At 39.8% G+C, this 23915-nt stretch overlaps 1 protein-coding gene across 2 annotated transcripts in view; it reads left to right on the forward strand.

Moving 5' to 3' along the window:
• LOC139578962 (butyrophilin subfamily 1 member A1-like) overlaps nt 1–19857 on the forward strand; it is a 64397-nt gene extending 44540 nt beyond the window's left edge. The window contains exons 5-7 of one of the 2 annotated variants that reach the window (XM_071407122.1): nt 16981–17109; nt 19430–19525; nt 19798–19857. In XM_071407122.1, the coding sequence (XP_071263223.1) occupies nt 16981–17109; nt 19430–19525; nt 19798–19850 (278 nt within the window). In that variant the 3' untranslated portion in view covers nt 19851–19857. The remainder of the gene's footprint in view (nt 1–16980; nt 17110–19429; nt 19526–19797) is intronic. The other variant, XM_071407123.1, reaches the window with a different exon arrangement.
• Nucleotides 19858–23915: the final 4058 nt, after the last annotated feature.

Raw genomic sequence — 23915 nt, forward strand, 5'->3', positions numbered from 1 at the left:
TTTTCTAAAGAGAGTTTCAGTTCAGGACAACACTATTGGGAAGTGAAGGTAAAGGATCAATCAACAGAAAAACTGTCCTGGTATGTTGGTGTGGCCAGAGAAAATGTTGAGAGAAGATCTATTGTTCCTTTAACTCCACAGAATGGATTTTTGATTCTATCTTTTAATAAAGAAAAAAGTTTCCATGTCAATACTGACCCTCAACCACCAATAACTGTGGCAGAGTTCACTAGTGTGGGAGTGTTTCTAGACTGTGACAGACACACTCTGTCTTTTTATAACGTTGATACAGAGTCACTTCTTTACACTTTTACTGATGTGAAGACATCCAACTACTTTCCTGTGTTCAGCCCGGGAAAACGTGACAAAACCCCAATAAGAATAATTTGAATGCATACCAAAACCCCTTTCACACCAGTGAGCCAAGTCGAGTTGTACTGGACTGGCCTGGTCAGTATAGGTTGAGTCAGAACGATAGTGTGAAAAGGGTCCGAGATGCTGATGAAATTCATGTCAAATGAGACATTGCATTATACACATGTTGTGTTATTCAGTGATACCAAGTTGTAAATGTGTGTAACTTTTTCCCAAAAAGTTTTCAGACGCCACAAGAAAAAGAGAGCACTAGTAATGGCGTCTTTTGGTAGGCAGTACTCCGCCATGGTTTGTTGAACAAACCCTATGGGAAAATGAATGGAATTTTGGTAGGGTATTTGGATAAACGTTGAAACTGAGGTCTGTGGTAAACACAGGCTTATGAGCTAATCTTCATCAGCTAATGTCACTTCGATTTTTTTTAAAGCATTTATGTAATCAGAACAATTAATCGGATATTATCGGATATATAAAAACAACTTTTTTGCCCGCTTTGAGGACAATACAGTGCCACTGACACGGCCCCCTACCAAAACCTGCGGGCTCTCCTTCACTGCAGCCGAGGTGAGTAAAACATTTAAACGTGTTAACCCTCGCAAGGCTGCAGGCCCAGACGGCATTCCCAGCCGCGTCCTCAGAGCATGCGCAGACCAGCTGGCTGGTGTGTTTACGGACATATTCAATCAATCCTTATCCCAGTCTGCTGTTCCCACATGCTTCAAGAGGGCCACCATTGTTCCTGTTCCCAAGAAAGCTAAGGTAACTGAGCTGAACGACTACCGCCCCGTAGCACTCACTTCCGTCATCATGAAGTGCTTTGAGAGACTAGTCAAGGACCATATCACCTCCACCCTACCGGACACCCTAGACCCACTCCAATTTGCTTACCGACCCAATAGGTCCACAGACGACGCAATCGCAACCACACTGCACACTGCCCTAACCCATCTGGACAAGAGGAATACCCATGTGAGAATGCTGTTCATCGATTACAGCTCAGCATTTAACACCATAGTACCCTCCAAACTCGTCATCAAGCTCGAGACCCTGGGTCTCGACCCCGCCCTGTGCAACTGGGTCCTGGACTTCCTGACGGGCCGCCCCCAGGTGGTGAGGGTAGGTAACAACATCTCCACCCCGCTGATCCTCAACACTGGGGCCCCACAAGGGTGCGTTCTGAGCCCTCTCCTGTACTCCCTGTTCACCCACGACTGCGTGGCCATGCACGCCTCCAACTCAATCATCAAGTTTGCGGATGACACTACAGTGGTAGGCTTGATTACCAACAACGACGAGACGGCCTACAGGGAGGAGGTGAGGGCCCTCGGAGTGTGGTGTCAGGAAAATAACCTCACACTCAACGTCAACAAAACAAAGGAGATGATTGTGGACTTCAGGAAACAGCAGAGGGAGCACCCCCCTATCCACATCGACGGGTCAGTAGTGGAGAAGGTGGAAAGTTTTAAGTTCCTCGGTGTACACATCACGGACAAATTGAATTGGTCCACCCACACAGACAGCGTTGTGAAGAAGGCGCAGCAGCGCCTCTTCAACCTCAGGAGGCTGAAGAAATTCGGCTTGTCACCAAAAGCACTCACAAACTTCTACAGATGCACAATCGAGAGCATCCTGTCGGGCTGTATCACCGCCTGGTACGGCAACTGCTCCGCCCACAACCGTAAGGCTCTCCAGAGGGTAGTGAGGTCTGCAGAACGCACCACCGGGGGCAAACTACCTGCCCTACAGGACACCTACACCACCCGATGTCACAGGAAGGCCATAAAGATCATCAAGGACAACAACCACCCAAGCCACTGCCTGTTCACCCCGCTATCATCCAGAAGGCGAGGTCAGTACAGGTGCATCAAAGCAGGGACCGAGAGACTGAAAAACAGCTTCTATCTCAAGGCCATCAGACTGTTAAACAGCCACCACTAACATTTAGCGGCCGCTGCCAACATACTGACTCAACTCCAGCCACTTTAAAAATGGGAATTGATGGAAATTATGTAAAAATGTACCACTAGCCACTTTAAACAATGCCACTTAAAATAATGTTTTCATACCCTACATTACCCATCTCATATGTATATACTGTACTCTATATCATCTACTGCATCTTGCCATCTTATGTAATACATGTACCACTAGCCACTTTAAACTATGCCACTTTATGTTTACATACCCTACAGTACTCATCTCATATGTATATACCGTACTCTATACCATCTACTGCATCTTGCCATGCCGTTCTGTACCACCACTCATTCATATATCTTTATGTACATATTCTTTATCCCTTTACACTTGTGTGTGTGTATAAGGTAGTAGTTGTGGAATTGTTAGGTTAGATTACTTGTTGGTTATTACTGCATTGTCGGAACTAGAAGCACAAGCATTTCGCTACACTCGCATTAACATCTGCTAACCATGTGTATGTGACTAATAAAATTTGATTTGATTTGATATTAATTCATAATATCCGTCAGTCAATAGGAATGTTATCTCAGATCAAAATGTATAACATCTCCTAAGCCTGTGTTAACCTCAGACGTTATTTTCTGCATTTATCCCAAAACTCTATTCTTGCCCCCTAAGAATGGCTGAACGAACCAAAACGTACACATACAAATCTTTTAGCACTACAAGCTGGCGAGTTTTATATAATCAACAAAAAATCTTTAACTTTTTTTCTACCTGTAGCTAGATTATGAATGTATTCTGTGAAGCTACTGTAATACAAGTTAGCAATATCCTTTGCATTCTTGAATTCTGTTCAAATGTCCCAATTAATAAATTACTGTATCTGTTGATAAAGTTTTGTTGTTGAATGTTTGAATGTACTGAACAAAAATAGAAATGCAACAATTTCAAAGATTTTACTTACAGTTCATATAAGGAAATAAATCATTTGAAATACATTCATTAGGCCCTAATCTATGTATTTAGGTCAGATACCTTAAATAAGGTAGGGGCGTGGATCAGAAAATCTCTCAGTATCTGGTGTGACCACCATTTGCCTCATGCAGCGCGACACATCTCCTTCGCATAGAGTTGTTCAGGCTGTTGATTGTGGCTTGTTGTCCCACTCCTCTTCAATTGCACAATGGCAGTACGAAGTTGCTGGATATTGGCTGGAACTGGAACATGTTGTCGTCGATCCAAAGCATCCCAGACAGGCTCAATGGGTGACATGTCTGGTGAGTATGTAAACTATGGAAAAACTGGGACAAGATCATGTCGTACCATTCATCCGCCTCCATCACCTTGCTTCAGCATGATAATGCACGTCGCAAAGATTTGTACACAATTCTTGGAAGCTGAAAATGTCCCAGTTCTTCCATATCGCTTTGGATAAAAGTGTCTGCTAAATGGCATACATATTACTCTAAAACATTTTAAGGATGGCCCAACCTCTTTCCCTCTTCGGTGCATAGCCAATATTGAACCTGACTTCAACTTTCCTCAAAATGCTATGCTGCAGGATGACACATGCTCGAAAGAGCCTTTTAAGATACGTAAAAATAAAAATCACAAATATATTATTCATTTTACTGTTTTGTTTTTCCATGTTCCCAAGATTTTTTTGTTGTTGATTTTCTGTGTTCACAACAATGGTTAAACCATATAAGGGGACCACTTTTGAGGTCTGGGAAAAATATAAGAAACTTAGATTGTTTACTGTAGTTATCCTTTAATTCCCTTTTAACACATGCATCCTCAGCTGAAGGCAAGAACAGCTCCTGCTTTCTTTTGAGACTTTTTTAAATCATAATCACACACCTCATGTGGCCTTGCCCATAGGCCTATATGTTTTATAAAGTTTCTATCACAACTAAAGTGACCAAATAACTTTTTAAAATAAGAACATTAATCCGCTTTACAACAGCTGTAGAGCCTAACTGGCATACATATAAGCAACACTTTTCACCATAAAAATGCACCTTTATAATAAATGCATTACATGTATAATGGCATTTTTGGTGACTTTTGAGAATAGTAATTTCCTTCTAATGGAACATTAGTGCTTATAGTGCCGTGTGCCCATTACTGCGTTCATAATGTGAAGAAATAGCCGAATAATTTATCAACATTTTAAATATTCTCATCTGTTGTGTCAGGCTCACAGCTTAAAACACATTTTTTTATGCTAGTGGTTGTATTAATTTGGGATCTAGCCCATCCCACAATTGTCCCAGACTATGTTTGGAATATTTATTTATTGAATAGGACAACTTTTGTACTATGAGGAATAGTAGATTGACATAGGCTAGTGCTTTTTTTTAAACAATTTTGTTTTTTATATTGTCGTGGAAATTCAGTACTGAGAGAAACTTGATCTTGGTCATTTCTTCAAAAAATCATCTTTATTTCATATCGATTAATTATTGCAATAATGAGACCGTCAGCCCACCAATCTTGACTGACTGTTAGGCTGAGAGTCTAGCCTTTACAGATGACGCACAGTATTTATATAGCTGATACCAAGATTGCTTAGTCAGTCACAACTAACCTTCCCATAAGCCACCTTGGTTGTCAACACAGGATGTTTTTTTACGTAGTTTCCCAGATGCCAGGAAGATGAGACAATGAGGCATTGTTCTTAACTCTTCCAGGCTCTCTCTATCTCGAGTCACACACACCACATCTTGTCTATAGAATGCTAGCTTTTAGGTTTTTATCACCAACACAAATCAATTGTCAGCCTCAAGCTATCTCTAGTAGAACCCATGTCCTCAACACCCAGACTAGCTGCAGGGTGCTAGAGTGGAGACCATAAAACACAGCTTTAACAGGACAGAAATATCTTACAGTTCGTTAAGTAAACAATTGTTACATAGCCAACAAATAAAGTGAATACATCATTTTTCCCTCACAATATTCGAAACATACAATATACTTGCAGTGAAGCCGCTCAACAACTACATCATACCAGTCATTCAAAAGATTCCCATTCAGAGCGACACACAGAAGCATCCAGGGTCAATGCCCTGCTTGACCGATCTACCACCAGGCCAAAAAACGTGAACCCGAACCCTCCAAGATCCCCCCACAGTTCCCCAATAGCTGTCCCTCAACCATTCGATATCCCTTTCACAGCCACCCCGCAAGAAAAATAAAAAATACAATTTATTCCATTCCCCACCCCCAAGAACCCCCCAATGCACCAACAGCCAAGAGAATGAACTAAAGAAAAAAAAAGGAAAAGAAAATCATAAAACAAAATAATAAATTTAAAACAAAGGACATCAAGGACAACTAAAATCATAACAGCAATGCCAACTGTATATGTTTGTGTGCATGTCTTGCACTATTACATGTATGTGTGTGTTCTTGTATGTGTTTATTTGAATGAGAGTGTGTGTATATATATATAATAACGATCTTCAAAGTAATGACTCGGGACGTCGGGTTTGAAATGAAAGCTTATTTTTGTAATACTACTTGTTCACGTTACATTTAACAACTTTAGATTCTACAAAACAATAAAATAAAGTTGCTAGCGAAAGTCAGGATAATCACTTGTCACTTGTACATGACTGGCGCGTTCTCTCTCTACTTCCTGTCGCAAGGCATTCTGGAACTTGCAGTCAAAATCGTTATCCAATACTAACCAATACAACAAAATATGTATATAGTTCTATCAATCTCCAACACACGAATTCTAATACAATTACATATGTAAATAACTGTAAAGAAAATATCTTTAGATACAGCTCAATGAATTAACTGTAAACATTAACTCTGTAACCCATTAAAGTTAAAACAGTATATGCATGTGTACAAACACCTGCACGACATCAGCCTCAGGCAAACCGGCGTTAGTTGTAAAAGCACTGCCCCTTAGTGTCATTCAAATGTACTTTTTATTATGTTTTATTTTGACTTAAATATATATATATATTTTTTTTTACTTTTATATTTGACCATCAATCTATCTCCCACACAGCAACTCCACTCCCAATTGTCTCCAATTCCACATACCAACCCTCAGCTTCCCTCAGCCCATCCCATCCATCTCTGCTGGCCACCCACTTTGGGTTTCTACACAACACATCTTTCAACTATGCTGTGATGTTTAACGTACAATTTCAATCTATCTAATCGAATGGATTCCACAGATCAAAGTTGAAGATAGTAAAAGTATATAAGAGAATTAATATATAATTAATTGACTGACCCGGTCTCTCCAGATCTCCTAACAGTACTATTTCTAAGGTCAATTTTAGATCAATCCTATGCATTTTCAGCCATTCCTGAACCTGAGACAAGAAACAGGCTATCTGAGGGCAATACCAAAATAAATGGTCTATTGATTCTGTTTCCTCACAACAAAATCTGCAGAGCTTCGATGATTCGATGAAGTTATTGCGTTCAGAGGTATTTGGATGGTTAAAACTAGAGCTTTCAAATGTCTGATATTTAGAATTCAAGAAATATCTTCTACCAGTATTTGTTATATTCCCTTGACTGTTTGCCTTTTGCTGTTTGTTAGGTGTACTCTTCTTGTTGGCTGACGAAAAATAAATGTGGACAGTTTTTCCAAAATCTTCAATGTGCACCTCGGAATTGGATAAGAACTTGTGCAGTGAAGTCCGAGATGTGTCTGTCTTCCCTTGTAGCCTGAGAGAAAGACCCAATCACTTGACAGAGAGCCATGTGAGTGAGCGGTGCTTCGGCACGCAGCAGGGAGAAGGGAATTATAATTATTTGATTCAGTCCAAGGGCAGAACTGCCTCTGGCCGCAAAAGGCATGGATTCTTTTAGGGGGCATTACGACCACACGAAGGGGATGCAGCTGGGAATCCCCTCCAAATTGTGAATTAGAGATGTGTACAGGCTGCGCAAAAAACAAAGCAGAGCTCATGCCTTTCATCATTAGAGTGGCTTCATGTAGCCTTAGAATGTATTAAATATCAAAACATTTAGCCCAACATTTGTATCATAACTAAGGGTTACATAAATAACTCTAATTAAGACCTGTTTCTTTGTTAAGCGCTCCACACAGAATAGCCGCATGTGCACTTCCTCAAATCATTTGGAGAAAATATCCTTTCTATTTCATTCAGCTTTGTTCAATTGTATTCTTCATACTATAAAATAATGCCACGGAATTCTAAGCAAATTTTGTCTGCTAAATTAACTAGTGTAGCCCACAGCCATATGGCATAGCCAGATCAGGGCCTAACATACAGTAAGGACAATTTAGAGTATGCTATTTTGTTCTTCTGAAAGAGATGACATTTTCTTCATATCATGTTTCGTTAGACCTGTCTAAAATAAATAATAGATCTACTGTGATGGTGTAGGCTATATTGCATGGATTTATTAGACTTTTTTAAATGTACAGTCGTGGCCAAATGTTTTGAGAATGACACAAATATACATTTTCACAAAGTCTGCTGCCTTAGTGTTTTTAGATATTTTTGTCAGATGTTACTATGGAATACTGAAGTATAATTACAAGCATTTCATAAGTGTCAAAGGCTTTTATTGACAATAACATGAAGTTGATGCAAAGAGTCAATATTTGCAGTGTTGACCCTTCTTTTTCAAGACCTCTGCAATCCGCCCTGGCATGCTGTCAATTAACTTCTGGGCTACATCCTGACTGATGGCAGCCCATTCTTGCATAATCAATGCTTGGAGTTTGGCAGAATTTGTGAGTTTTTGTTTGTCCACCCGCCTCTTGAGGATTGACCACAAGTTCTCAATGGGATTAAGATCTGGGGAGTTTCCTGGCCATGGACCCAAAATATCGATGTTTTGTTCCCCTGAGCCACTTAGTTATCACTTTTGCCTTGTGGCAAGGTGCGCCATCATGCTGGAAATGGCATTGTTCGTCACCAAACTGTTCCTGGATGGTTGGGATAAGTTGCTCTCGGAGGATGTGTTGGTACCATTCTTTATTCATGGCTGTGTTCTTAGGCAAAACTGTGAGTGAGCCCACTCCCTTGGCTGAGAAGCAACCCCACACATGAATGGTCTCAGGATGCTTTACTGTTGGCATGACACAGGACTGATGGTAACGCTCACCTTGTCTTCTCCGGACAAGCTTTTTTCCATATGCCCCAAACAATCGGAAAGGGGATTCATCGGAGAAAATGACTTTACCCCAATCCTCAGCAGTCCATTCACTGTACCTTTTGCAGAATATCAGTCTGTCCCTGATGTTTTTCCTGGAGAAAAGTGGCTTCTTTGCTGCCCTTGTTGACACCAGGCCATCCTCAAAGTCTTTGCCTCACTGTGCGTGCAGATGCACTCACACCTACCTGCTGCCATTCCTGAGCAAGCTCTGTACTGGTGGTGCCACGATCCAACAGCTGAATCAACTTTAGGAGACGGTCCTGGCGCTTGCTGGAATTTCTTGAGCGCCCTGAAGCCTTCTTCAAAACAATTGAACCGCTCTCCTTGAAGTTCTTGATGATCCGATAAATGGTTGATTTAGGTGCAATCTTACTGGCAGCAATATCCTTGCCTGTGAAGCCCTTTTTGTGCAAAGCAATGATGACAGCGCGTGTTTCCTTGCAGGTAACCATGATTGACAGAGGAAGAACAATAATTCCAAGCACCACCCTCATTTTGAAGATTCCAGTCTGTTATTCGAACTCAATCAGCATGACAGAGTGATCTCCAGCCTTGTCCTCGTCAACACACACACACCTGTGTTAACGAGAGAATCACTGACATGATGTCATCTGGTCAATTTGTGGCAGGGCTGAAATGCAGTGGAAATGTTTTTTGGGGATTCAGTTCATTTGCATGGCAAAGAGGGACTTTGCAATGAATTGCAATTCATCTGATCACTGTTCATAACATTCTGGAGTATATGCAAATTGGCATCATACAAACTGAGGTAGCAGACTTTGTGAAAATTAATATTTGTGTCATTCTCAAAACTTTTGGCGACAACTGTAGATGTTCCAAAGGTCTGGATCAGTGGCTTGTAGGCAATGAATGGAAGCCAGGATATGCTAAATGTTATGTTAATTAAAGGTCAATTACTGTGTGACTGGCAGAGATTTGCTTGACAATCACAGGCTGACAAAATGTCATTACCGTCACAGCACTAGTTGTGCATCAGTAGTAATCATGGCCGAATACTGAACCAGAATTTAGAAATTTTGGCAAATGTATTAAAAATACAAAACTGAAATATCACATTTACATAAGTATTCAGACCCTTTACTCAGCACTCTGTTGAATCATCTTTGGCAGCAATTACAGCCTCGAGTCTTCTTGGGTATGACACTACAAGCTGTACTTTGCTCCATTCATTTTTCCTCGATCCAGAATAGTCTCCCAGTCCCTGCCGCTGAAAAACATTCCCACAGCATGATGCTGCCACCACCATGCTTCATCGTAGGGATGGTATCAGGTTTCTACCACACGTGACGCTTGGCATTCAGGCCCGAGAATCTTGATTCTCATGGTCTGAGAGTCCTTTTGTTGCCTTTTGGAAAACTCCAAGCGGGCTGTCAAGTGCCTTTTACTTAGGGGTGGCTTCCGTCTGGCTACTCTACAATAAAGGCCTGATTGGTGGAGTGCTGCAGAGATGGTGGTCCTTCTGGAAGGTTCTCCCTTCTCCACAGAGGAACTCTGAAGCGCTGTCAGAGTGACAATCAGGTTCTTGGTCACCACCCTGACCAAGGCCCTTCTCCCCTGATTGCTCAGTTTGGCCGGGCGGCCAGCTCTAGAAAGAGTCTTGGTGGTTCCAAACTTCTTCCATTTAAGATTGATGGACACTGTGTTTTTGGGGACCTCCAATGCTGCAGAAATAGTTTTGTACTCATCCCCAGATCTGTGCCTCGACACAATCCTGTCTCTGAGCTCTATCAACAATTCCTTCGACCTCATGGCTTGGTTTTTGCTCTGACATGCACGGTCAACTGGGGGACCTTATATAGACAGGTGTGTGCTTTTCCAAATCATGTCCAATCAATTGCATCTACCACAGGTGGACTCAATCAAGTTGTATAAACATCTCAAGGATGATCAATGGAAACAGGATGCACTTGAGCTCAATTTTGAGTCATATAACAACGGGTCTGAATACTTATACTTATGTAAATAATTTCTAAAAACCTGTTTTCACTTTGTCATTTTGGGGTATTGTGTGTAGTATGATGAGAATAAAAAATTAAAACATTTGAATAAGAATATAACATAACAAAATGTGGAAAAATTCAATGTGTCTGAATACTTTCCGAATGCACTGTATTTTACCCTTCAATGAGTGGGTCCCCTTTCATGATGAGCACAAACTGTGGTAGACAGCCAATTTGTAAATCAATAAACCTAAGGTGTGGTGAACGTGAAGATAATGACACACAGAATCCCTCTTTTTCTCGCTGGTTTATTACCACTCTTGTCTACAAGGTATAAGAAAAATTATTATAATAATTTAAAAAATATACTATGATATTCAGATTCAGCCATTAATCTACCAGATTACCAGAAGATCCTGTCCATTTTTAACCGCATAATAACAGGAAATGAAGGTGGAGGGACCATGCAATCAGGTACACAAGCATTTAATAATGCTGTGTGATTACCACCCTTCCTGTTATTGTTGAATAATGGTATCCATATTTGTCTCCCTCCACTTACAGAAAATCACATGATTTCAAGTGAAATTTCACATGTGAAATCATGTGAAAACTGGTTCTTCACAAGATGGGTAATGTAACAGTGTTGTCCTCTTTCTTCAACACAGGGGTATTGCTCAGGTTGCTGATACTGGCTGCTTTTACCATTACCATCACATCTCAAAAATCTGGTGAGAGTGTTTATTCTCTGTTAATTACATTAGTTTCCATTTACCCACTAAAACAATCTCTTGGTTATTAAAACCTTTTGTCAATAGGGGGAGCTGTTAGCACTTTTTTTTTTGACATTGCCAAATTAAACTGCCTAGTACTCCATTCTTGCTCGTACAATATGCATATTATTGTTATTATTGGATAGAAAACACTCTCTAGTTTCTATAACCGTTGGAATTATGTCTCTGAGTGGAACAGAACTCATTCTACAGCACTTTTCCTGACAGGGAGTGAGATTTCAGAAATCTTGGCCTCTGGTCCCAGGTCAGTTTTAATGTCCCTGTGAATGCTATGAGGATACAAACACTGCCTACGCCTTCCTCTAGATGTCAGTAAGTGGTGACAATTTGAATGGAGTCGATTGCGCAATCAGGGCCTGTATAAAACACAAAAGACCGGAAGGAGCTTTCTTTTGGACCCTGCGCTCGACGCACAATGGACATCGGACTGGCATCTTTCCAAGCCTTGGTTTAGCCAGTAATATATCGCCGGTCATGTTTTTACTCGTTATAGGTGTTAAAAACATCATAAGGTAGTTAATTTAAACCGTTTTATAGCAATTTATATCCGTTTAGTGCGATTTTGAGGCATTTATTTGTGACGTCCTTCCATGAGCTGGGCACTTTTCCTGTACATACCGAACGTTAGTGGCCATTTCGACGGGACAAGAGGACATCTTTCGACCAAAAGACGATTAGACCGGAGAAAGGATACATTGATCAAGATTCTGATGGAAGAACAGCTCACAGTAAGAACTATTTATGATGATAAATCGCTGTTCTGTTGAAAAATGTTAAACGCATATATCGCCATTTTGTTTTGTGTAGCTTCGCTTTGGCGGACCCGGTATTGCACAGTAAGGATAATTTTAGAAATGTAATTCAGCGATTGCATTAAGAACTAATTTGTCTTTCGATTCCTGTCAACCCTGTATTTTTTAGTCAAGTTTATGATTAGTTATCGATTAGACTAGATCACTCTCAAAGATGGCGCCCGACATTTTCAGGCCAGTTTTGCTACTATTCTCATTGTATAACCACGTTTTTTTGTGGCTAAATATGCACATTTTCGAACAAACTCTATATGTATGTTGTAATATGATGTTACAGGAGTGTCATCGGAAGAATTCTGAGAAGGTTAGTGAAAAAATTAATATATTTTGGTGATCATAACGTTATCGCTCCCTTTGCCTTGAATTCATGCTGGGGTAACGTTTGCACATGTGGTATGCTAATATAACGATTTATTGTGTTTTCGCTGTAAAACGCTTAGAAAATCTGAAATATTGTCTGAATTCACAAGATCTGTGTCTTTCCATTGCTATGCTTTGTCTATTTTTATGAAATGTTTTATGATGAGTAAATTGGTAATACACGTTGCTCTCTGTAGTAATTCTAGTCGCTTTGGGGAGATTTGTGATGGTGGCTGCAATGGCAAACTATGATTTATACCTGAAATATGCACATTTTTCTAACAAAACCTATGCTATACAATAAATATGTTATCAGACTGTCATCTGATGAGGTTTTTTCTTGGTTAGTGGCTATTTATTTCTTTATTTGGTCGAATTGGTGATAGCTAGTGATGGAGTGGAAAAATAGTGGAGTAAAATTTTTTTTGTCTTTTGCTAACGTGGTTAGCTAATAGATTTACATATTGTGTCTTCCCTGTAAAACATTTTAAAAATCAGAAATGGTGGCTAGATTCACAAGAAGTGTATCTTTCATCTGGTGTCTTGGACTTGTGATTTAATGATATTTAGATGCTACAATTTACTTGTGACGCTATGCTATGGGGGGGGGGGGGGGGGTGCTCCCGGATCCGGGTTTCTGAGGCAGTAAAAGTTAAAGACCTAAACAGGACTTGAATGAGTATTCTTCATCATACGTTCTTATTTCTTTCCCCCTATCCCCAGCCCCAGACGTCTTCACCTTGACGGTTCCTAATGGTCCCATTTTGACCCGGTTGAACGCCTCTGTCACTCTACCTTGTGAACTCTCACCTCTCTTTAATGCGGAGCCATTGGAGGTGCGCTGGTACCGGCCCGATAACTCCTACAGCCCTGCCTTGTTGTACAAGGACCACAAGATCCAGGAGGCCCCTGTGGACCCCCGGTACAGGGGCAGGGTTTCTCTAACTGGGGGGCTGGAGAGAGGGAACGTGTCCCTGACACTGGAGAGGGTGACGGTGGAAGACAGGGGGGAGTATGTGTGCCATGTCAGCAATGAAAGGTGGTACGAAAAGGCCAATGTGTATCTCTCAATGAATGGTAAGAGGCTTAGGGCTGAAACGGTTTAAACATGATTTTACATCTGCAATACTGCACCGAACTCTACATAAAATATAGAATACTCACAATATGGTGGCACTTATTTTTACAACTTCAAAGTAATCCACAGGAAAATGTGATACAATCGTTTCTCACAATTGTTGTTTAGACTACATCATTGTAGTTTCCCTCCACACTCCCTTATCTCTCCATCAGTGAGAGGCAGCGCACCAGTTCTCTCTTTGGCCAGTGGAGGAGGTCAGGTGAACGTTACCTGTTCATCAGAGGCACAGATCTGGGGATGGGTACCAAAAAATGTCAACAGCATTGAAGGACCCCAAGAACAAAAGTTTGGAACCATCAAGACTCTTCCTAGAGCTGAGCAATCGGGGCAGAAGGGGCCTGGTCAGAGAGGTGACCAAGAACCCAATGGTCACTCTGAAAGAGCTCCAGAGTTCCTCTGTGGGGATGGGAGAACCTTCCAGAAGGACAACCATCTCTGTAGCACTCCACCAATCAGGCCTTTATGGTAGAGTGGCCAGATGGAAGCCACTCGTCAGTAAAAGGCACATGACAGCCCGCTTGGAGTTTGCCAAATGGCACCTAAAGACTCTCAGACCATGATATACAAGATTCTCTGGTCTGATGAAATCAAGATTGAACTCTTTGGCCTGAATGCCAAGGATTACGTCTGGAGGAAACGTGGAAACATCCATACAGTGAAGCATGGTGGTGGCAGCATCATGCTGTGGGGATGTTTTTCAGGGGCAGGGAGACTAGTCAGGGTTGAGGGAAAGATGAACGGAGCATAGTACAGAGATATCCTTGATGAAAACCTGCTCCAGATCGCTCAGGACCTCAGACTGTGGGCGAAGGTTCACATTCCAACAGCACAACGACCTTAAGCACACAGCCAAGACAATGCAGGAGTGGCTTCGGGACAAGTCTCTGAATGCCCTTGAGTGGCCCATCCAGAGCCCGGACTTGAACCTGATCGAACATCGCTGGAGAGACCTGAAATTAGCTGTGCAGCGACGCTCCCCGTCCAACCTGACAGAGCTTGAGAGGATCTGCAGAGAAGAATGGGAGAAACTCCCCAAATACAGGTGTGCCACGCTTGTAGTGTCATACCCAAGAAGACTTGAGCCTGTAATCGCTGCCAAAGATGCTTCAACAAAGTGCTGAGTAAAGGGTCTGAATACTTAGGTAAATGTGATATTTCAGTTTTTTGTTTACCATGTCTAATAACCTGTTTTTGCTTTTTCATAATGGGGTATTGTGTGTAGATTGAATAATGTTGTAACGTAACAAAATGTGGAAAAAATCAAGGGGTCTGAATTCTTTCCGAATGCACTGTATTTCCTCAATTATAATATTTATTTTTCTGCTGCCTTGGGCCGCCAACGGGCCTGAGCCCCGGGGCTTCATCCCCAGTAAGCCCCTACATTTATCCGGCCTTGGTTTTCTGATCAACGCCCCTAGCTTTTTTAAAGGTGTCTGTGACCAACAGATGCATAACTGTATTCCCAGTCATGTGAAATGCATAGATTATGGCCTTATTTATTTCAACTGACTGATATCCTTATATGACCTGTTGCATGTTGCGTTTATATTTTTGTTCAGTACACAATAAAAGTCACAAGCTTGATGCAGTCATTGCATGCTATTAATATGGGAGCAAATACTTCTTACTACTTTAAAAAAATGTTTTACTACTTTATATTTTATACTTTTATAAGCAAATTTGTCCCAATACTTTTGGTCCCCTAAAATGGTGTGGCATTATACAAAAAGTGCTGTAATTTCTAAACGCTTCACCCAACACGGATGCCAATACCCTTAAATTAAAGCTGACAGTCTGCACTTCAACCTCATATTCATTGTATCATTTTGCCCTGTTAGTAAAGGGCCAAAACATTTTAAAAAATCCAATACTTTTGGAGCTCACTGAATAATAATAATGTTGTTACACAAAATTAAATATATTGAGGTAAAAATTTACTTTAGCCTGCAATACCAAAATATTACTAAATTGATTGAATATGCAATATGATTCTAGGACTATGCAGCCTATGCCTATTTACTTTACAATGCAGACATCTCGGTTTTCATTTTTTTTAAGGATCCTTCACTTGTTTGTAACAATTGCAAAGATATTGTAAACTTAGTATTTGAAATCAGCTTTGTTCTGAAGTTATCAGCGGTTACAGAAATACAGGTGATTCGTGGGAGGGCAAAACATAATCTAAAAACAAATGTACCTGTTCTACGTGTGGTCTGAGTCAGTTGTTAATTTACGAGTGTTTTCAAGTGCAACTTAATTAAGTAACGATGGTTTTAGGAAACAGCTCAGAGATATAACGATGCTTGTACAAAGGTTTTAACGATGAACTTAGCATCAACACTAGAACCGACATAGCGTCCCCTGCCATTTGATTTTGTAATAAAAATACATCTGCCATTTTGAAAGCAATTTTCTCCCCCTAAATAGTTATATTTTACATTTCTCGGTTGTCAGAATTTTTAAATCACAAACAGAAAAGTTTATAGAACCTGTTTACTTTTTCACACCGATTCCTAATTTAAGGAGCCAAGACCATTGCGCTGCTGGGCGTTGGTACCTAGGTGATAATATGCCTCTCTCCTCACTGAATGAACGCTGTCAATAGATAAATTGGCGATAGAAATTGATAATCGTGCACGTGACTTTACAATTACATTTGAATGAACTGAATGATGAGGAGGGTGAAGAGGTTGATTGAATTTAGAACAATAGTGTCATGATGATGATGAAGAATTGTGAACACCAAGAAAGCATGCAACTGCGCGTCCTCCTCAGCATCGTGCACTAAATAACTAAACTAGCTAGTCTAAGAAAGAGAAGGGCGGGCTGTACATTGATCCTGCTCCTCTAATTGGACAGAGCGAAGTAGTCTATTTCACCCAATCACTTCTCATCGCATGTTTCGGTCTGATCATTTAGATTGTTGCTGCCTCCTGTTAGCCTGCTACTATGATAAATCAATAGACAAGGATGTTTTCTAGCAAGCTATCAATGTGCATAATATCTGATCTAATATCTGACAGCAAACTTGTCTGCCTGCTGCAAGTTTTAAGGTCAGGACACACACACACACCTCAGCGAGCTGCTTCAAACCTGCAGCTTTTTTGGTCTTTTAGCCTATAGGGAGATGAGACATTTTGCCAACATCTAGTTGGGCATAAAAAACACTTCAGTTTTTTCCGATCACAAGTAACTGTCAATTTAAGGCTACGTTTACGAATACAGCCAGGTTGTCACGCCCCTAATAACACAGTATATGAATCTGATATGTAGGATAAAGAGGACGCCCGACGGCACATTCTCTAGCAAGAACTTAGAGGCTGATAATCTCTGTAATTCTAGTCTTAAGAAACCAGGAACTGTGCAATTTTAATGATTCAAAAAAATGTATCTATGAGTGAATCTCTCATAATAAATGGTTGTGTATCACTCCCTTCTCTCTGTAACAGATTCTCAGGGCTTGTTGAGTGTCAGTAGTTGGCTGCTGTACCCTCCCTCAGACTCAGATTGGCTCTCCTGTACAATCTCTCTGTCTGAGGAAGAGAAGAGAGAGAGTAGAGTCCTTCCTCACAAACCTGGTAAGTGTGTCTTCTACACAAACAGCATATCAAATCAAATGTATTCATCACACACAGTTTACAGCAGGTATAAAAGGTGCAGTGAAATGCTTATGTGCTAGCTCCCACAATGCAGTACATTAATCAATATTGAATAATAACAATGAAAAGAGTAGAGTAAAATATGCACATACAGTGCCTGTAGAAAGACCACACCCCTTGGACCTCTTCACATTTTACAAAGTGGGATTAGAATGGATTTAATTGCCTTTTGTCAATGATCGACACAAAATACTTGAATATCAAAGTGGAAGAAAAATGCTATAATTTCTTTCAGCGATTAATGAAAAGTGAAACACTAATATACACAAATCTAAGTAAAGGAATGGAATAAGAATATATACACTACCGTTCAAAAGAAATGTCGTTGTTTTTTAAAGAAAAGCAATTTTTTTGGTTCATAAAAATAACATAAAATTGATCAGAAATACAGTGTAGACATTGTTAATGTTGTAAATGACTGTTGTAGCTGGAACGGATGGAATATCTACAGAGGCCCATTATCAGCAACCATCACTCCTGTGTTCCAATGGCACATTGTGTTAGCTAATCCAAGTGTAACGAGTGCTCTGAGAGATGGGAAGCAAGTTCAGGGAGTGAGTGTTGTAATAAATATACGTAACATAATACAAACAAGAAACCACGAACAACGCACAGACATGACACAGATCAGTGTCATATAGAGGGAAGGTAATCAGGGAAGTGATGGAGTCCAGGTGAGGGATGATGAGCAGGTACGCGTAACAGTGGCGACAGGTGTGCACCATAACGAAGCAGGCTGGTGACCTAGATGCTGGAGAGGGAGCACACGTGATACCAAGTTTATCATTTTAAAAGGCTAATTGATCATTAGAAAAGGCTTTTGCAATTATGTTAGCACAGCTAAAAACTGTGTGCTGATTAAAGAAGCAATAAAACTGGCCTTCTTCAGACTAGTTGAGTATCTGGAGCATCAGCCTGTGGGTTCGATTACAGGCTCAAAATGGCCAGAAACCAAAACTCTCTTCTGAAACTCTTCAGTGTATTCTTGTTCTGAGAAATGAAGGCTATTCCATGTGAGAAATTGCCAAGAAACTGAAGCCCATTATTCTTTTCAAAATTCTTCAAGCTCTGTCAAGGTGTTGGGGATTATGGCTAGACAGCAATTTTTGCCATAGATTGTCAAGCAGATTTAAGTCAAAACTGTAATTTAGCCTCAGGAATATTCACTGTCTTCTTGGTAAGAAACTCCATTGTAGATTTGGCTTTGTGTTGTAGGGAGTATCCTGCTGAAAGTGGAATTTCTCTCCCAGTGTCTGGTGTAAAGCAAACTGAAGCAGGTTATCCTTTACGATTTTTGGCTCTGCTAAGCTCCATCCCATTTATTTTCATCCTGAAAAACTCCCCACTGAAAAACTGCCTCCTTATTTTCAAGCATTCCATACCATGATTCCATACCATGATACCATGATGCATCCATGCTTGAAAATAAGGAGGCAGCTTTTCAGTGATGTGTTTGCTTTGCCCCAAACATAAGGCTTTGAATTTAGGCATGTAGTGTATTCCTTAGCCGTTTTATTTTTTGCAGTATTACTTTAGTGCCTTGTTACATACATATGCTGGTTTGGGAATAAAAAAATAAATATATTCTGTATATTTGTATTCTTCTTTTCACTCTGAGGTGACTCCACAATAATCTAAATGACAATGTTGTTGATCTATCCTCAGTTTTCTCCCATCACAGCCATTGAACTCTGTTGCTGTTTTAAAATCACCATGGTTACATCCCTAAGGAGTGTTCTTCCTGTTCTGCAGCTCAGTTCAGAAGGATGACTGCATATTTGATGTGTCTGGGTGGTTTAATACATCATAATTATTATCTTGACCATGCAGATATATTCAATGTCTGATTTGTTATTGTTGCCCATCTACCAATCACTGCCCTTCTTAATGAGGCTTTCGAAAAGCTCTCTGGCCTTTGTAGTTGAATCTGTTCTTGAAGTTCAACACTTGACTGTGGGACCTCACAGATGTTGTATGTATGAAAAATCATGACACCCCTATTATTTCACACAGATTGTATAATTTGTTATGTGATTGTTTAAGCAAAATGTTGCTTTGAACTCATTTAGGCTTACTAAACAAAGGGGGTGAATACTTATGCAATGACTACATTCTATAGGCACTGTATCCAAATATCCACTCACCCCAACAAAAACTGAGGCGAACATGCTTAGGAAGCCTATCTGTGTTTTATGAAGATTTTAGAAGAATTTGGTTCATGTTGAATATCTGTGTTCAGGAGCCTGGAAAGAAGCTTTCATCGTGACTTTGGTCCTGTCTCTGCTCCTTCTCAGTGCTCTGTCAACTGTGGTCTGCATTCTGCTCAAACATAGAGGTATAAAACACATTCTTGTCATTAACAGCAATATATGTCAATGATAATAACATTATATATAGAGATTTGTTAACAAAGATTTTTCTTAAGAAAAGTCATCCTTGTTATCTTTCAGGGTCTTGCACGTTGTTTTCATCACAGAAAATTAAACACCATAGAGATTGTAAATATGTGAAATCTCATCAGTGTGATGAAATTAAATGTGACACGTTGTAACATAAAACATGATTGATTTTATATTAACATGATTTTGATTGTGGCTTTGTTTTCAGATCAAATGAAGCTTGAACAGAATAAATCAGGTAAGCTAACTGTTTCATTCTGAACACATTTTTGTGGGAGATATTCTCACATGACATGTCTGGAACTCAAATTTCTAAGTCTAATATTTCAAGTTTAGATTTGACCTTGTTCAAATTTTTTATATTTATACACTGTCTTGAATTTTCACTCAACAGAGACAAAACAACTATTTAAAGGTAATTAATGAATATTCATGATCATAAACTATGGCATAGCATTGATAATCATGCCTAATTTCTTAGTTTGGTTTGCAATATAATTACCTAACTATGTTTATTATCAATATACCCTGTTAGGGACAGAAAACAATCAGGAGAAACAACCCGTCAAAGAAGGAATTAATCTCGAAGGTAAAAATGTTTAACATTATTTTCCTACACAATCTTCGTTGTAACATCTGTGTTTTACATTTACTTGGTATTTCTTTATATGCAGATTGGCACCAGGTGAAAGCATTCAAAGGTAGGAAAAACAATCTATGCCAAAATTGTTACATGTTTTTGTTTACGTTTAGGGGAAGTTCAACTTAATGTTAGATGGTTCCTTAGTCTATGAGCCAGGATAAACTGTGAACCATGGTAATACGGGAGAGATAGGGGCATAAAGTGGCCATATCACCATTAATAAGCATGCTGATGCCTTAAGACATGGTACCCTACGACGTTCACAGAGAGCTTCGTACACCAAAATGTCTGTCGGAACCGGTCCAGAACCACTCAAAGTCCCCCCAAAAAAACAAATAATTTAGTTTTTTTGAGTTGATTTGGCCATGCATTCATGTTGATTACTTCCCTTTAAAAAGGATTGTTATTTTGGCAATGAGGCCTTTAATCTACTTCGCCAGAATCAGATACCATTTTAATGTCTCCTTCCAGTATGAAGGAAGTTAGAGGTAGTTTGGCGAGCTAATGCTAAGTAGCGTTAGGGCAACGACTGAAAGTGTACAGGAACAGCTAGATAAATGACCTAATTGCCAAAATCCCAAACTATCCCTTTAAGATAATTATTATATCGGCCTAGATCACACGACTTACATATCTTAATATTGGATGTCAATGTATAAAACCATATTCTCTTCCCTCAGAGAACATTACTTTGAATGAAAAAACTACTCACAGTGCTATTAGAGTGACTCAAGAAGGAAAGACAGCTCAGTACATCAAAGAAAAAGAAACAATTAAATCTTCCGATCAAAGGCATCCTCATGTATTGGCTAATCAGAGTTTCGGATCAGAACAACACTACTGGGAAGTTAAGGTGAGGGATGAAACAGTGGCTAAAGCAGTGGGTGACTGTGGGCAACTGTCATGGTATGTTGGTGTGTCCAGAGATAATGCTAAGAGAACATCTACAGTCCCTGTAACACCTCTTCATGGATTCTGGACTCTCTTTTATGAAGAAGGAAAGGGTTTCCATGTTAATACTGACCCTCCAACCTCAGTACATGTGAGAGAAGATCTCTCTATGGTAGGAGTGTTTCTAGACTGTGACAATCAATCTCTGTCTTTTTATAATGTTGATACAGAGTCGCATATCTACACTTTTTGTGATGTGGTGACATCACACAAGTTTCTTCCTGTGTTCAGACCTGGACAACACCCAATAACAATATTGAATGAAAACTAAGAAATGAGGGTAAAAACATGTCACATGAGACACATGTCCAACAATACTGCTCATCAATAGAACAGACATGTTGAAGACAGGAACACGTGGTCAGAGATATAATTTTAGACATAAGTAATATTTAGTGATGTCCAGGTGTATATGGTTTGTCATCTGAGGCACAAGGGTAATCAAAACAACTACAATTGTTCAACTTATTGCTACTTATAGTGAGATTATTGATGTACACTGTAATTCAACTGTAATAAAAGCTAGCAGTATCATATATTCTTTAATTCTGTTGAAAGCTTTTTAGATAATGATGTTCTCTTGTTAAAAATGTAATATGCTTAAATAAATTAATATCAAGAGTACAAGACTGACTGCAAAATATTTTCCATTGACCATGGTGTCCTGTCAGCTGCCACAATACAGATTTTGTTTCAGATTCCAATGCTACTCTCCCTTGTGGTTTAGTTAGTGCACTGTACCGCGGTTTTGAATTTGTTGTATGTTTTTGACGTACTTTTGATCAATTACATTAAATAGTTATGTTTTGTAAATCAATTTGAAAAACAACAGATGATAGGAATATTCAATACAATGACAAAATGGAAAAATCAAGACTCCTTTTAACCAACATGCAAGATGTCTACATGCTTCAGAATGGAGACCTGTCCCTAGCTAGTATGATCTAAGAAGTAAAACTGTTACCTTTTGTTGTAATTATTATTATTTTTTCAGTTTTCCATCACTTCCATTGATTGTTAGCATGCGGTGATTAAAGTTAGCAGAAATTTGTAATACATTTGTTTAAAGAAAACTGAACCATGGATTACAGTTTCTCCTGGTCCATAGACTACTTTCAGGAAAAGGAACCATCTAACATCAAGTTGTAAAATAGTGAACTACTCCTTTAAGATGAATGCACTAACAATAAGTCGCTCTGGATTAAAGCATCTGATAAAATACTAAAATATCAATGTAGATGTACATGATTTGATATTCCATTGTTTGTCTGAGTTATGACAAAGTACTGGGTTTAAATCCATAATTTTTTTAACAAAAAAATAATACTAATACAAAAAATTTACTTCTGATAGTATGATACTGTAACGGTTGTCTTGTGGTGAATGAGCGGACCAAGGCGCAGCGGGTGATGAATACATAATGATATTTATTAAACAAGACGGAAACTAAACACACTTGAGAATTTACAAAATAATAAACGAAGTCAACAGACCTGAACAAATGAACTTACAGAACACGAAGAACGCACAAACAGGAACAGACTACATATACGAACGACACCGAAACAGTCCCGTGTGGTGCGAACAAACACAGACACAGGAAACAATCAGCCACAAACAAACAGTGTGAACAGCCTACCTTAATATGGTTCTCAATCAGAGGAAACGTAAAACACCTGCCCCCTAATTGAGAACCATATCAGGCAACACATTGCACCCAACATAGAAACACAAAACATAGAATGCCCACCCAGCTCACGTCCTGACCAACTAAACAGAGTTAAACAAAGGAAAATAAGGTCAGGAACGTGACAGGTACATCATTTCAATGGAGGATACATACAATGCCTAGTGAAAGTATTCACATTCTGCTGCCATAATATTAAATCTAAAAAGGAATTAAATGCACAACTTACTCCACATTTTAAAAGTGAAAGAACATGTTATAAACATTTCTAAATGAATAAAAAACCTCAAACCAATAACATGTGTTGATTGTAAATGTCTTCATACGTACTTGGTGGAAGCACCTTTGATAGCCATGTAACGGGTGCTCTCCTCTTCGTCTGAAGAGGAGAAGCGAGAAGGGTCGGACAAATACGCAGCGTTGTAATCCATAATGATTTATTAAACAGAACGATGAAACACGATAACACTTGAAAAGATACAAAATAACAAAACGACGTAGACTGACCTAAAACATGTGAACTAACATAAACACGAAGAACGCACGAACAGGAACAGACTACATACATGAACGAAACCGAAACAGTCCCGTGTGGTGCAACATACACAGACACGGAAGACAATCACCCACAAACAAACAGTGAGAAACAACCTACCTTAATATGGTTCTCAATCAGAGGAAATGTCAAACACCTGCCTCTAATTGAGAACCATATCAGGCAACCCATTTAAACCAACATAGAAACACATAACATAGAATGCCCACCCCAACTCACGCCCTGACCAACTAAACACATACAAAAATAAGAGAAAACAGGTCAGGAACGTGACATAACCCCCCCCCCTCAAGGTGCGAACTCCGGACGCACCAGCATAAAGTCTAGGGGAGGGTCTGGGTGGGCATCTGTCCACGGTGGCGGCTCAGGCTCTGGGCGTGGTCCCCACCCCACCATAGTCAATCCCCGCTTTTGTAACCCCCTCCCAATGACCACCCTCCAAATAAACCCACCTAAATTAAGGGGCATCAGCGGGATAAGGGGCATCAG

This window comes from Salvelinus alpinus, chromosome 6 (assembly GCF_045679555.1).
Source record: "Salvelinus alpinus chromosome 6, SLU_Salpinus.1, whole genome shotgun sequence".
Classification (NCBI taxonomy): Eukaryota; Metazoa; Chordata; class Actinopteri; order Salmoniformes; family Salmonidae; genus Salvelinus; species Salvelinus alpinus.